The following is a 15,756-nucleotide window of genomic DNA, read 5'->3' as shown; positions in this document are numbered from 1 at the left end:
GCCTAGTTGCCCTCCAATTTAGGACTACTTGAAAAAGTAACTAGAACCTTAAATTCTATTTACAAACATTTTTATTAACAATAAAAATACGTAACTTACGAATCAAATTAAGTAACGAACTTCTTTTTTTCGTAAACAATGACGAAGACCACACTGCCTTTCCATAATACAAATACAGAAGAAGGAATAACGAGGAATTTTTTTCCAAAGACAGCGAACGAACAACGCCTATTTGAATATTTCGGCCCTATATCTAAGGGCCGTCTTCAGCAAAGAAAATAATATATAATAACACACTTACAATAAACGTTCTCGGTTAAAAATCCATTTTTTTAAATAGCCTTGGCATCATTACTTATTAACGAAAAGTTCAGCCAAGACTGTGTGATAAAAGCTAACATTTTATAAGCTAAAAAGGTTCATTCATTTTACTAACTATATTTATTAAAAATTGGAATAATTTCTTATTGTGATTAACTAAAAAAAAACAAGTTTTTTTTAACTGAAAGTAAGGAGCGACATGAAAACTTAAAACGAACAGAAACTAACCCGTATATGACAGGGGCTGTTCCCTCTTCAACGCCCTGCTCTTTGTGCTAAAGTAGCATCCTTTCTCTCAACTCTACTTTTTAAAACAGTATAAACTTTAGCGTAAAGAGCAGGGCATTGAAGAGGGAACAGCCCCTGTCTTATACGGGTTAATTTCTGTTCGTTTTAAGTTTTCATGTCGCTCCTTACTTTCAGTTAAAAAAAACTTGTTTTTTTATTTAATTTCTGAATGTTTTTTAGTTAATCCATGTTTTGATTCCGGCTCTCCGCAGATGAATAATTAAAGCGAAATTTGTATATTTATTTATTTGGCTAAATGGCTTTCCCATAGATTTGATCGAATGACTATGATAATAAAGGAGGGGGGAGAAGGCCCAGTTGCCCTCAATTTTTGGGTTCTTAAAAAGGCAACTAGAATTTTTAGTTTTTTTAAGAACGTTTTCATTAGTAAAAGATATACGTAACTTACGAATTAGCTTACGTAGCAAACTTCTATATTGGTATGTTTTTGTTACGTATATGAGAGGGTTTACCCACTCATCAATACCTCGCTCTTTACACTAAAGCTTAAATTTTGTCCCCTGAATCTCAAAGGCCGTAGAATAAATAGTTGAAATTACTAAAAACTCTTTAGCGTAAAGAAAGAGGTATTAGGAGGAGGTGAACCCCTTATATGCGTAATATTGTCTGTTCGTTTCAAGTTTTAATGCTACTCCTTACTTTCAGTTGAAAAAAAATTCATTTTTTTTTTCATTGGTTTTTTAAATAATGTTAGAAAATGCTGCACCCCCTTCATGGAAATCTTCTTCCCCCATGACAAATCCCTCCATGGAAAGTTACCCCCACACAACCCCTCTTCTCAACCCCTCCTCCCAACCAAAAAATACCCCTGAAAACGTCTGTACACTTCCTAATAACCATTACTATATGCAAACACTGGTCAAAGTTTGTAGCTTGCAGCCCCACCCACGGGGACAGTGGGGGAGTAAGTCGTCCCCAAAGACATGGTTACAAGGTTTTTCGACTATGTTGAATAAAATGGCTATCTCAGAATTTTGATCCGACGACTTTGGGAAAAAATGAGCGTGGAAGGGGGCCTAGGTGCCCCCTAATTTTCTTAGTCACTTAAAAAGGGCCCAAGAACTTTCCATTTCCGCTTGAATGAGCCCTCTCGCAAAATTCTAGGATAACTGGGTCGATACGATCACCCCTGGGAAAAAGAAAAAAAAAAACAACAAATAAACACGCATCTGTGATATGTCTTCTGGCAAAAAATACAAATTCTACATTTTTGTAGATAGGAGCTTGGAGCTTGTACAGTAGGGTTCTCTGATACGCTGAATCTGATGGTCTGATTTTCGTTAAGATTCTATGACTATTAGGGGGTGTTTCTCCCTATTTTCTAAAACAAGGCAAATTTTCTCAGGCTCGTAACTTTTCATGGGTAAGACTAAACTTGATGAAACTTATATATTTAAAATTAGCATTAAAATAAAATTCTTTTGATGTAACTATTGGTATCAAAATTTCGTTTTTTAGAGTTTTGGTTACGATTGGGCCGGATCGCTCCTTACTTCAGTTTGTTACCACGAACTGTTTGATTCGTTACCACGAACTGTTTGATATTTGCCTTCTCTGCAGCTAATCTTGCATTTCTTTTGTGATTGGATTTGTTTTTATTCGTCCCTATTTTTGTTTTTTAAATAAATATTTTATTTTTTATTTTTTGTTTATCTAAAAAATGGATTTTTAACCGAGAACTTTTATTGTAAGTGTGTTATTATTTATTATTTTCTTTGCTGAAGACGGCTCTCAGATATAGGGCCTAAATATTCAAATAGGTGTTGTTCATTCACTGTCTTGGGAAAAAAGTCCTCAGTATTCTCTGTTTGCATTCTATATTCTTATATTATTATTACGTACATGAGGGAGTTCGCCCTTTTAATCGGCACTAGAACTTTTAATTTAAGTTCAAATGAGCCCTCTCGAAATATTGTAGGACCACTGGGTCGATACAATCACCCTTGGGAAAAAAAACAAATAAACACGCATCCGTGATCTTTCGTCTGACAAAAAGTACAAAATTGGACATTTTTGCAGATACCTCTTGAAACCTCTTGATCTTGATCTTGAAACCTCTACAGCAGGGTTCTATGATACGCTGAACCTGATGGTATTATTAATATTAAGATTCAATGACTTTTATCGGGTGTTTTCTCCTTTTTTTGAAAATAAGGCAAATATTCTCAGGCTCTTAACTTATCAACTTCTTGCTCAGGTTGGGACTAAACTTGATGAAACTTATATATTTGAAATCAGCATAAAAATTTAATTCTTTTGATGTATCTACTGGTATCAAAATTCCGTTTTTAGAGTTTCGGTTACTATTGAGCCGGGTCACTCCCTACTAACAGTTTGTTACCACAAACTGTTTGAAAACACGGAGACATGAATACATGTTCATTGGTTTTCATGCGTTTAGGTGTTTCTATACCTTCTTCTATCTTCTAGTGGCGTATATATAATAAATTAGTATATTTTTGCATATTAACACGTTTGATGAAAATGGAAATCACGATTTGACCTATTAATTTACAAATTTTTGCGTCCTTTTATGGCCTGTTGACTCAAACCCCCTTCTCCACTCGAAATGAATTTTTGTTATAGCGTCTGGTCATATACACAGTCAACCTAAATACAACTGAAACAGTTGCGCAATTGTGCAACTAAAATGGAAGGCTCCGGAAAAAAAAAGAAAGGCTTCCAAAATTTTGTAAACTGATATACAAGAAAGTTTAGTTAATCAATTAAATGGGTTGACACAGAAATTTATTTGGATCCGCCCAAGAATTTTATAATAGTAGGCAGAAACTTTTGTTTGAATATTTGTATTGCATACGATATAGTCAGGGCTGTGAAAGCAGGTAAAAAATAGAAAAGGTATAAAAATGTATATAGATTTTTGAAAGTTAACCAAAAGAGGTACATAAGTAGATACAACTACTTAACTATGAGTTAAGTACTACTAACTATGACTATGACTAAGTACTATGACTAAGTACTATGACTAAGTACTACTAACTATGAGTTTTAGGGTAGCACTAAATCGAATGGTTTTGTTAAATGAAATAAAGTTGATTTTCCAAACACAAGCAAAAGGACCGTAAATGATAGAAAATGAACATAAATCACGGGGAAACCCTTTAGTCATAGAACATCAGTAATTTTGGTACAGTGTAGCAAGGAACAAATGCAAGTTAAGGACAATAACCAAGAACACTCACTGAATTGCCAAGTTTAAGATTATCTTTATAGCTTTATAAGAGGCCAAATTTAAGATTATCTTTATAGCTTTATAAGAGGCCAAACTTAAGATTATCTTTATAGCTTTATAAGAGGCCAAATTTAAGATTATCTTTATAGCTTTATAAGAGGCCAAATTTAAGATTATCTTTATAGCTTTACAAGAGGCCAAATTTAAGATTATCTTTATAGGTTTATGGGGAAGTCTGTCGAACGAAAGCCATGAAAAAGGTATGGCTATGTGGTTGGCGCATTCGGTTGGGAATCCTTTGTCCGAGGGGCACGGGTTTGATACCCGTAGTAGCCATTTGTTTGATATTGGAAGGGGGTCAGCGGCGTGACTATGCGAGCTCACCCAGATTCGACCCAGCACTATATGGGTACCTCGAGAAATCTGGGGAAGGTAAGCAGGAAGGGTTTGCGAAAGCAAAGGATGGCTGGCCTCAGCCCCCCATCGCACTTCCTGGCTGAAGGGCCACGAAACGGAGATCAGCACCGCTGGTTTGGACCTTGAAGGTCTAGTGCCGTCGTACTTACTTACTTATATGAAAGGAAAAGACGTGGTGGATACGATTTTATGGGATCAGAAAGATCCTCTCCGCAATACAAAATACAAAGTCATCTTGTTCCTAATCCCCAGAAAAATTGTCCCTCAAAGGTTTGAATGAATCCCCAGCCGTGAAACAAAACAGGGCAAACTCCTAAAAACTTTCAATTTAGAAATACTCATTTAAAAAGAGAAGACAACTCCCCCCTCTTCCTTGTAATCAAATTATTTAACTGTTTGTACGTGTAAAATGGTTTAATGTTAATTTTTCTATGGAAAAATTTTCTCTAGAGGTATACACACTTACTAATAATAAAAATAGGTTTTTAAATATCAGCTTTGTGATTCGACTGGGTATAGCTAGATGACACTGGTTGTTTTTTTTCTCTCACAAGAGAAGTTGAGTTTCCTCTCAAAGCAGTTTCCCCTTAGATTTGCATTTTGTGTTTTTGCAATTTTTTTTTTTTCAAACATAAATCAAATAATACTAAATACTAGGCAATAAAAATCCAATGACGGAATGAAGAATAACCTGCAGTAACCTTACTTCCGCAGTCAAGTAGACGAAGGCTGTCCCGAAAAAGAGAAAGGTAACAATTTTCATTCTGATTCTTGAATTTATATAAAATATTATATGTTTTATTAAATATGTTGTAAAATAAAAGATTCAACGTTCTATAGTTATTATAGTTCCATGATCTAATTAACCAACATGAAATTAAATTCAAAAATATTTTGCAGCCTTAACATGTCATTTTGTTCTTCGGGTAAGCACCTCAGGCCATCTAGAAAAATTGTGGAAAAAAATAATGTTGTTTACAATACTTTTATAAATATGTGCAGTGACCAGATCTAAAATTTTACTTAGTATATAGAGTTATAAAACACATATATAAATTGGCGAGTTTTCACCATTCACATTATCAAACAGTTCGTGGTAACAAACTGTAGTAAGAAGACCCGGCTCAATAGTAACCAAAACTCTAAAAATTGGAATTTTGATATCAATAGCAATATCAAAAGAATCGCATTTTAATGCTCATTTTAAATATATAATTTTAATCAAGTTTAGTCTTAGTCTTAGTCTTACCCATCAAAAGTTACGAGCCTGAGAAAATTCGCCTTATTTTAGAAAATAGGGGGAAACAACCCCTAAAAGTCATAGAATCTTAACAAAAATCACACTATCAGATTTAGTGTATCAGAGAACCCTATTGTAGAGGTTTCAAGCTCCTGTCTACAAAATGTGGAATTTTGTATTTTTTGCCAGAAGGCAGATCACGGATGTGTGTTTATTTGTTTGTTTTTTTTTTCCCAGGGGTGATCGTATCGACCCAGTGGTCCTAGATTATTGCTAAAGGGGTCATTCTAACGGAAATGAAAAGTTCTAGTGCCCTTTTTAACCAAAAAAATTGGAGGGCACTTAGGCCCCATTCCACGCTAATTATTTTCCCAAAGTCACCAAATGAAAATTCTGAGATAGCCATTTTATTCAAAGTAGTCAAAAAACCTTATGACTATGTCCTTAGGGACGACTTTCTCCCCCAAAAGACCCCGTGGGAGGGGCCGCAAGTTACAAACTTTGACCAGTGCTTACATATAGTAATGGTTATTTGGAAGTGTACAGGCGTTTTCAGGGGTATTTTTAGGTTGGGGGGGGGTTAAGAAGAAGAAGATATGTTGGAGGAACTTTTCTTGGAGGACTTTATCATGGGGGAAGATAATTTTCATGAAGGGAGCGCAGGATTTTCTAGCATTATTTAAAAAAACAATGAAAAAATAAATATGAAAAATTTTTTTCAACTGAAAGTAAGGAGAAGCATTAAAACTTAAAACGAACAAAAATTATTACGCATATGATGGGCTCACCTCCTCTTAATACCTCGCTCTTTAAGCTAAAGTATTTTTAGTAATTTCAACTATTTATTCTACGGCTTTTGTGATTCAGGGGTCATTCTTAAGAAATTGGGACAAAATTTAAGCTTTAGTGTAAAGAGCAAGGTACTGACAAGGGGGTGAACCCCTTCATATACGTAATAAAAACATGAGAGTACAGAAGTTCGTTACGTAAGCTAATTTGTAAGTTATGTATATCTTCTACTAATAAAAACATTCGACAAAAAATTCAAAGTTCTAGTTGCCTTTCTAAGTAACCAAAAAATTGGAGGGCAACTAGGCCTCCTCCCCCGCTCCTCTTTTTCTCAAAATCATTCAATCAAAAATATAAGAAAGCCATTTAGCAAAAAAAAAATATAAATGCTAATTATTCATCTGCGGAGATGTGGTTGTATGGATGAGTAGGGTTAAGGCCTCATTCAAGTGCTGGTCTATATTAGCCAGTAATTTAAGAAAACAGTTTTTCCCTTTCTCCTTCTATCTCCTTTCTATTTTTTTATTTTTTTTTGTGTTTGTGTTGTTACATTGATGATTTCTCTTTTCATTATATATATTTATCATCCTTTATTTTCTCTCTTCACTTTTCTTCAATACTTTACGGTTTTTTTCTGATTTTGGTTTTTAAATCGCATTTAATGTTATACTTTTTTTCTTTGATAGGCTCTCTATTTTCTGTCCTTGTTTTGTGATGCTGTAAACAGCCTTCAGAAAAATGAGAAAAAAAAATCAGCCGTTTTTCCGTTTTCCAGAAATTCAATCTCCAGTCTTCAGAAAGCCAGTTTTAGTGACTTATTTTTTACGCTACTAACGTCGTCACTAACGCCACTTACGTAGCATCGAAAAGTTTCAAAAATTTGTCAGTTATATGCTATAGCTTTTTATATAAACTAATTAGTTTTTTTTTATAAGCTTTCTATAATTAAAAATTAATGTTAAAACTTGACAAATGACAAATCAGGAAAAATTGGAGGACACCTAGGCCCCCACAAGCTAATTATTTTCCCAAAATCACCATATCAAAATTCTGAGACAGCCTTTTTATTCAACGTAGTCAAAACACCTTATAACTAAGTCTTTGGGGACGACCACAGTCCCCGTGGGAGGGGCCAAAAGTTACAAACTATGATCAGTGCTTACATATAGTAATGGTTATTTGCAAGTGTACAGACGTTTTCAGTGGGATTTTAGGTTCGGGGGGGGGGGGGTTGAGAAGAGGGGGATATGCTGGGGGAACTTTCCTTGGAGGAATTTGTCATGGGGGAAGAAAATTTTCATTAAGGGTGCGCAGGATTTTCTAGAATTATTAAAAAAAAAACAATGAAAAAATAAATATGAAAGAGTTTTTTCAACTGAAAGTAAGGAGAAGCACTAAAACTTAAAACGAACAGAAGTTATTACGCATATGATCGGCTCACCTCCTCCTAATACCTTGCTCTTTACGCTAAAGTATTTTTAATAGTTTCAAATATTTATTCTACAGCTTTTGTGATTCAGGGGTCATTCTTAAGAAATTAGAACAAAATTTAAGCTTTAGTGTAAAGAGCGAGGTACTGACGAGGGGGTGAACCTCTTCATAAACGTAATAAAACATGAGAATACAGAAGTTCGTTACGTAAGCTAATTTGTAAGTTACGTATGCCTTTTACTGATAAAAACATTCGTAAAAAAATTAAAAGTTCTAGTTGCCTTTTTAAGTAACCGAAAAATCGGAGGGCAACTAGGCCTCCTCCCCCGCTCCTTTTTTCTCAAAATCATGCGATCAAAACTATGAGAAATCCATTTACCAAAAAAAAAAAATATATATGCAAATTTCGTTTTAATTATTCATCTGCGGAGAGCCAAAATCAAAACATGCATTGATTCAAAACGTCCAGAAATTACATAAAAAAAGTCTTTTTAACGGAAAGCCAGGAGCGACATTAAAACTTTAAACGAACAGAAATTACTTCGTATATGAAAGGGGATGTTACCTCATCAACGCCCGGCTCTTTACGCACAAGTTTTTTTTTACTGTTTTAAAAAGTAAAGTAAAGAGAAAGAGTCAAACTTTAGCGTAAAGAGAAGGGCGTTGATGAGGAAGCATGCCTTTTCATATGCGAAGGAATTTCTGTTCGTTTTAAGTTTTAATGTCGCTCCTTACTTTCCGTTAAAAAAACTTGTTTTTTTGTTTAATAGACACTATAAATTAAAGGTGAAACGTACCGAAGTGTATCCTGAGAACTCATAAACGGTCTTCTTTGGCGTATGATGTGACCTCTTATGGTAAAGAAAAAAGGAACAGTTTCACGACAAGTATATTCTAATCCTACATCATTGCCAGATCTAAAATTCTACTCTTTATATTTTTTTTCTTCGTTTGTAGTATTTTTTTTTAGAATTGATATTTTGTTGTTCGGTCTTTATTTGTAGTTGTATTTTGTGTAATTCTATGGCCCACGGGCATTTATAATAAAATATTATCTTACCTGTTCAATTATAAAGCTACATTTGTAAACTGGCAAGTTTTGTTATTTTGTATATTTGTCCAAAAAGACTTTTTTTTAGCTCTAAGTACTTTTTAATCTAAAATTTTCCACCTTATTGCCATTTATAAAACCCATAATGACACCGAAACCCGTCCATACCCATTTAAAGCTTTGATGCTTCTAAGTCTAAAGCGTTTTTGTCGCTCCATTTTCAAAACATTTTCGGGAACGTAACAGATGAGCAAGTAATGAAAGAGGCTAAAGGCAGAGGTGATACCAAACTCTCAGCTGCCATTCATGGGAGACATCTGACAGTTTATAAGTGGACAAGGAATGCGTGTATTGTTTTAGAATCACTTTTCTATGCATAGGCAGAACGGTGGTGGGGTGCACCTGGCACGTTGACGACAAATCATATCAGCCCAGTTCTGGTTAAAAAAAAAAATTACTCAGTGATAATTTATTGCGCTCCCGGGCATTGTGCGCCCCTAGGCTCGGTCCTAGTGGACCTATTGGTAAATCCTGGTCTGCCCATACCGGTTCGTCATAAAAAGTATGGGTACGGTAACTAATAATAGTGAAAACTGGCGCTAGTGTCCACGAAAATTACCAGTGCCATCTAGCTATGGTGTTTCGAGGCATTATTTTCAGTGTATAAATAAGGAAATACTATTAGTGTAATCTGTAAATTTAATAGAGTAATCAGTATCTGACCTCAGTTTCTGAAAAAAGACACTATTACGGAGTTTGAAAAAAAATTTGGAGAAACACCAAGCGATAGATGACACTGCTAATTCCTTTTACCAATGCTAGTGCCATTCTCCACTCTTATATGTTTGCCGTCCATTATTTGCCGTTTGACCTATTTTTTGCTGTTTTGAGAATTTTACGGTTTTGTATCTTACCATTTCTTTTATAAGCCTAATCAATTTCTAATTGATTAAATCAACTTTAGTATATTTTCAGCTTTTCAATTTCTATCATAATTTTATTTGCAGTAACTATCGTATTATTGATCTTTCTTGTATCAGTTGTATCGTATACCCCAAATTTGAAGTTTTTTTATTGTTTCTTTATTCATTTTACTGTGAAATTCAACTTCGATGTTTTTCCTATGCCCATTCCAGGTATTTGAGATAAAAAAAATCTAAACATGCTTAAAAATGTAATATTCTTTGTTCCCATGTTTTTTCTTCTTCTATGGAAGAAATATGAGAATGTTATCAATTTCCTGGTATCTATGGATTACTTTCCCTGACAAACATTACTCATTCGGTTATTATTAGAACCATTTATCCTTGGGCAACAGCCTAAAGAACTGTAAAAAAAAAAAAGTTTGACAAATTTACGATTTGTTTGTTATGATTGTTTGATATGTTAACAATTTTATATCGTGGCATTTAAATTTTTATCCGTATTAATAGTTTTTTTTATTTTAAATGTAAGTTTTAATTTCTTTTTTTTTAATTCTAATGTTTTATTATAGAATTTAGTGTATTATATATTGTATTATGAATTGTTATTGCAGTAGTCTTAGCCGAGTGATGGGCATGATAGACTTGGAATCATTTGTCCGTTATGACAGGAGGTTCAAGTTCTGGTGTCGCTGGTTGTTTGGTTTGGAACGGGGTCAGTGGCGTGTCTTTATAAGGTTAACGAGAGTCAACCCAGCTATAAATGGGTTCCTGGGGAATCCGAGGAGGGTAAACAAGAACGGTATACAAAATCAAATGTTGGCTGGCAACCGCTCCAACCCCATTACACTTCCTGGCCGAAGGGCCATGAAACGGAGATCAGCTTCATTTTTTCATCTTCAAATTTTGCTGTATTCACTACTTTAACAAGAAATAGAAGGATTATGATGGTTACCCCCTCCCTCATCAAACTTAGTGTCTGAAGTGCCGTGAAATGAAAATCAGCATAGACGATTGGAACTATGAAGTCTAGGTGCCGTCTCTTAACTTTCTAAGTTTCTAAGTTTGCGTTATTATTACAGTATTATGCTACTAATATTACTTTTTCGCTGTTACAGTACAGCAAAAGATTTGCCAAAAATGCCGCCGTTGGTTTTGTCTTTAGTCTTTTTCATCCGCTGATCAATTTAGTGCTTTTAATTGGTTTAATGGTTTTTATATTAATAGGTTTTTAATAGGCTTAGGTTTTTTAATAGTTTATTTTTTTTACGATGATTTTCACGTTTTTATGTAGCTTGTATTATACTAAACAGAATACAAATACTTTATTATTATTTTTATCAATATACGAGGAAAGAAATATGTTTTAAACGTGTTAGGTCAGGTTATCCATACAACAAATAACTGTAATTATCAGCTATTAGGGTCTCTAAATTGTCTATGAAAACACTTTTTTGTATCTAAATAAGCACCTTAAAAAATAAAACTCTCATTCAAACTGGAACAAGCTCACCAGATACTCAGTTACCTCTTAAAATAAAAACTTACATCATTTATCATGTACACACATGCCTTAAAAAAAGCTAGCATAAAAGAAACTAGAAATCATTTATTCACTACTAAATATTTCGCAATGCTATCTTACACTCTCTTTCTAAAGATAAAGGATACGGGTCTATCGAGGCAAACAAAGGGGTAATAAGCATGCGAAGGTTTGTCTATTCTAAGGTGCGCACACAGAAGTGCACACTTACGTTCAGTTCCCTCTGGACTGTAAACCCTGATAGGCACTGAAGGCACGTCACCACCAGCAGACAAAGTTCGCCGGAGTTTCTTATCACGAAGTCGCCTAGCTGCATGCGATGATTCGAGCAAGGGGACATGAGAGCTCTTGGAAGCGAAAGACACTGATTTCAAACCTACACAGAGTAGAGAAAGCATGTGATATACGCAGTTTTGCCAGACGGGATTTTTTGTAACACTTGGGTGGCTTCTTTGTTCACTTGGACGGTTTTTTGTAACACTTGGACGGCACATCAAATGTTTAAATCAGATAATTTTTTGAAGGGAGCTTTTTGTTTAAAAAAATAAATCTGTATCTTTATTTGCACTACGGGGCAAATAAAGGTACAAAAGAGTTATTTATGACTCCGATTCATGTTTGTGGTTGAGAACATCTGGTAATACTACACGGATCTTCAAATATTTTTTTTGATTCTTTCAATGAAGGGCTCATGCTATTTGGGTATATGTTGAAAAAATTATTTGACTCTTTTCATTTATCGTAATGAACTGTTGATAATTATATTTCTAATTGTTAAAGCATAGAAATCATGTCATACGCAGATTATTCAATGGTATTATTTGATCGTTCAACAAGGAACTTATCTCGTTAAGGTATACTTTGAAGAAAAAAGAAGATTATTTCTCACTTTGAGGATTTGATTATTCGAATCAAAAATAATTTACTAAATTATCAAAATTTATTATTAGAGTACACAAAAATATGCCTTACTCAGATTATTCAATGTTATTATTATTAAGTTTTTAATTTCTTTTTTTTTATAAGGAGCTCATGTCATTAGGACAGTTTTAGAATAAATCATCCCACCATCATGACTTTTAATTCTCAAAAGAAACTAATGTCTCTTTTTCGATATCGTCATTATTGTAAAAGCATTTTCAAGCTTAGGACAAAATAGAAATATACTAATAAATGCAATGAAACATTCTCTTTTCTTGTATGTAGATTCAACATAAAAAAGTTTTAATTTCAACTGAAAATAAGGAGCAACATTAAAAATTAAGACTAACGGAAATTATTCCGTAAATGAGGGGAGCTATCCCTTCCTCAACCCTGGCTCCTTACACTAAAGTCTCGAAGTTTAAAAAAGAAATACATCTCAGTCAAATTCAACGGCCCTTGTGCTCTTGACTGTGAATAGTCTCTTAAAGAATTATGAAAAAAGTCCAACTTTAGCGTAAAGAGTCAGGGCTGAGCAAGGGGTAATCCCCTTCATAAACAGAATAATTTTCTGTTTGTTTTAAGTTTTAATGTTGCTCCTTACTTTCCATTAAAAAAACTTGTTTTATTTTAACTTAATTTCTGGTGGTTTTTCAAATCATACCAGGAGCCCCCGGGTAAAATTTTTCCTGAAATATTTCCTCCCCATAGCCAATTCTTCCCGTAGAAAATTCCCCCAAAAAGATTTCTGTATATTTATAAATAACAAATACTATGCCTTGTCATCCCCAAAGGCATAGATATTGGACTTTTAAATCATGCTGAATCGAATGGCTATCTTACAATTTAATCAGATGTCTTTGTGGGGAAAAGGAACTGGGAGGGAGGCTAGTTGCCCTCCAATCTTTTTGGTCACTTAAAAAGGGCACTAGAACTTTTGATTTCCGTTTGAACGAACCCTCTACAAATCTTCTAGGATCGTTATTTTGGTACGACCACCCCTGGGAAAAAAATAAACACGCACGCATCCGTGACGTTTCTTCTAGCAAAAAATACAAAATTCCGCATTTTTGTATATAAAACTTGAAATGATTTCTTACCATTAACTGCCTAAGTCAATAAAAGTAGAAGTTTGAATAACCTGTGAATGACTTTTCTCGCCAATGACTGGTAGAGTCAGTGAAATTATAAGTTTGAATGCACTTGAGACGTTTCATCGCAAATAGTACATGATATTTCTATAATGTATTTATGAAGAAAACTGGGTTATGTATTTTTCCAATAAAAAGCAAAATATAAAATTAAAAATTAATAAAGCAAAGTAAAAATAAAAAATTAACCAAGAGTTGCTCAAAGTTTATAGGTCTTTAAAAAAAAATCCTTCAAATCTTAAGTAAAAAGACAAGGATCAATACTTTGCGTTTTTTTCGTCCAAACAACACGTTGTTTTTACATAGGTAAAATAACAAAAATACTATAAATCACATTTTTGGGTTAATGTTGAACTTAAAAATAATAAATGATTTGTTCTTTCCATAGCTTAAGCTTAATTGATTATTTTTTTCCAACGAGGATAAATCAGAGCTCGTGAATTTCCCATATAAACATTTGCTAATATTTGCTCATTTCCCTATAAGATGATTCTTATGAGCTATAGTTTATGTTTGAAATACCATTTACCGCTAATTCATGCAAGGAAATACCGTTAAATCACAACCATAGTTTAAAGTTTCTCATGGAACATAGTACTAAATTAAAAGAGACGTAGAATTTAGAGCCGTAGAGCCGTAGAGCCGTAGAAACTAAAAGAGACGTAGAATTCAAAAGACCCCGTAACTCGTATTCTAGCTCTTCATACTACGGTCATGCTAAAATTTTGCTCTGTTGCCATGAAACTAGTTTAATCCAAAATTTTGAATTAGCCCCACGAACGAATTACAATTAAGATAAGATGAATTTTTTATTTTTTGAAATTATTGTAATTAAATATAAATTCTTTAATTTATTTGTCTACGAACTGTTTTGAGTTCGTCCTAAGCCGTGTTAAAAGCTACAGGAAATGACATTTAAAAGAACAAAAAAGTTTGCAAAACTTTGGAATTAAAAAAAAATTTATACTGCGAGGAAGAGTTAAAGACAGTACCTAAAGAGAATTAAAACTAATTTGGCCCAGATGCTGAGAGTGTGGTAAAAGAGGTTTTTTTATATACGGTGGTTGGAAGGTTAGAAATACATTACTGAAGGTTATAAATATGATTTTTGAAAAATGAAAAGTATCTTGGGATTTTAGGAAAACCTTAATTAAACCACTGTATAAGAAAGGTGATAAGAGTGATTGTGGTAATTATAGAGACACTGGGTTGGTTTCTGTCGAAAGCAAATTACTCAGTATGATGATAAATTCCATACATTATGAACAAACGTTTGGTTCAGCCGATGGAAGAGCTTAAGTGAAGGTCATATGGTCTTCCAGATAAATACATTAAAGTGATTTGTGCTATGTACGAGAAAAACGTTGCTGTGGTTATGGTAGGAAATGAGGCTAGAAGCTGGTTACGTATCGAATCAAGAGTTAAACCCGGTTGCTTTCTATCCCCATTTACTTGGTCGTGGTTAATAGAATTTCTCGTCAGGAAAACGGCTCTGGGAGAGCATGGAATAAAAAATAAAAGGATTAAATCAGGAGTCAAGCGTTAAAACGCTTTTTAGTAAAATCAGGAGTCAGGAATCACGAATCGGCTCTTTTTGGGAAAACTTAGTAAATACAAAGAATAAAATGGCAATAATAGCAGCAATAAAGCAACAAAGAAAGAAATGAGCACAATTATGCAGCAATGTGCAGAAAAAATTAAAGACATCGGAGTCAGAAGTGAGGAGTTAAATTAGGAGTCAGGCAGGATTGCGTTCTATCCTGATTTATATGAATCACTTTGATAAGCTTTGTCTTAAGGAGCAGCGCAAAGGCTGTGGGAGAGCACAGAATCAAAAGAGGAAATAAGACTCTCCTAGTCTTAGATTATTTGGTGATTTGAATGTCGTAGATAAAAATTTCAGAAAAATGACTGATTTTTTGGAGGTTTCGAGAATCCAGGGTGCAAGAATAGGGCTGAAAAATAATGTTAAGAGGAATAAGTCGCTTAGAAGGGAAATAAACGTTGGCAACTAGGTAGACCTGGATAACGAGAAAACCGATCAAAGTGGATAGCTTTACTTACCTAGCTAATATTATTAGAAAAGATGGATTACTGTGGATTTACAGAAGAAACTTAAAGTAGAATAGCCATGACCAACGGTGTTTTTTCCTAATTCAAGAAAGGTTCGTGAACTAAGATTAGAATATTGGAAGCCAATGACAATAGTAGCCGAGTGTAGTTCTGCAACGTTCTCACTTCGAAAAACGGAGAAAAATTTCACAGTATTTTCTCCGCGGATCGTTTTGGGTACCCATCAGGCTGACTATATTTTTACAGTAGGCTGTACAAAAATTGTCTTCTATCCCACTTTCTACGACTTCATTGCCCTAGATCGTGCTTTTCTGGCCTACCATCTAGAGCCAAACGGAAAGTAGTTCTTTCAGCAATGGGGTGGGAAATGGTCGTCGGAAAGGGTTTAAAGGAG

At 34.1% G+C, this 15,756-nt stretch overlaps 1 protein-coding gene across 12 annotated transcripts in view; it reads right to left on the bottom strand.

The window, feature by feature from the left end:
- LOC136034132 (RIMS-binding protein 2-like) overlaps positions 1-15,756 on the bottom strand; it is a 317,880-nt gene that overhangs the window by 149,620 nt on the left and 152,504 nt on the right. For 10 of the 12 annotated variants that reach the window (XM_065715293.1, XM_065715294.1, XM_065715292.1 and 7 more), the window contains one exon: positions 11,429-11,593. The exons of the other annotated variants lie outside the window; for them this stretch is intronic. In XM_065715293.1, coding sequence (XP_065571365.1) covers positions 11,429-11,593 — 165 coding nt within the window. The remainder of the gene's footprint in view (positions 1-11,428; positions 11,594-15,756) is intronic. 12 annotated transcript variants of the gene reach the window in all.

Source organism: Artemia franciscana, chromosome 12 (assembly GCF_032884065.1).
Source record: "Artemia franciscana chromosome 12, ASM3288406v1, whole genome shotgun sequence".
NCBI lineage: Eukaryota > Metazoa > Arthropoda > Branchiopoda > Anostraca > Artemiidae > Artemia > Artemia franciscana.
This window is presented reverse-complemented; position numbering and strand designations above follow the sequence as displayed.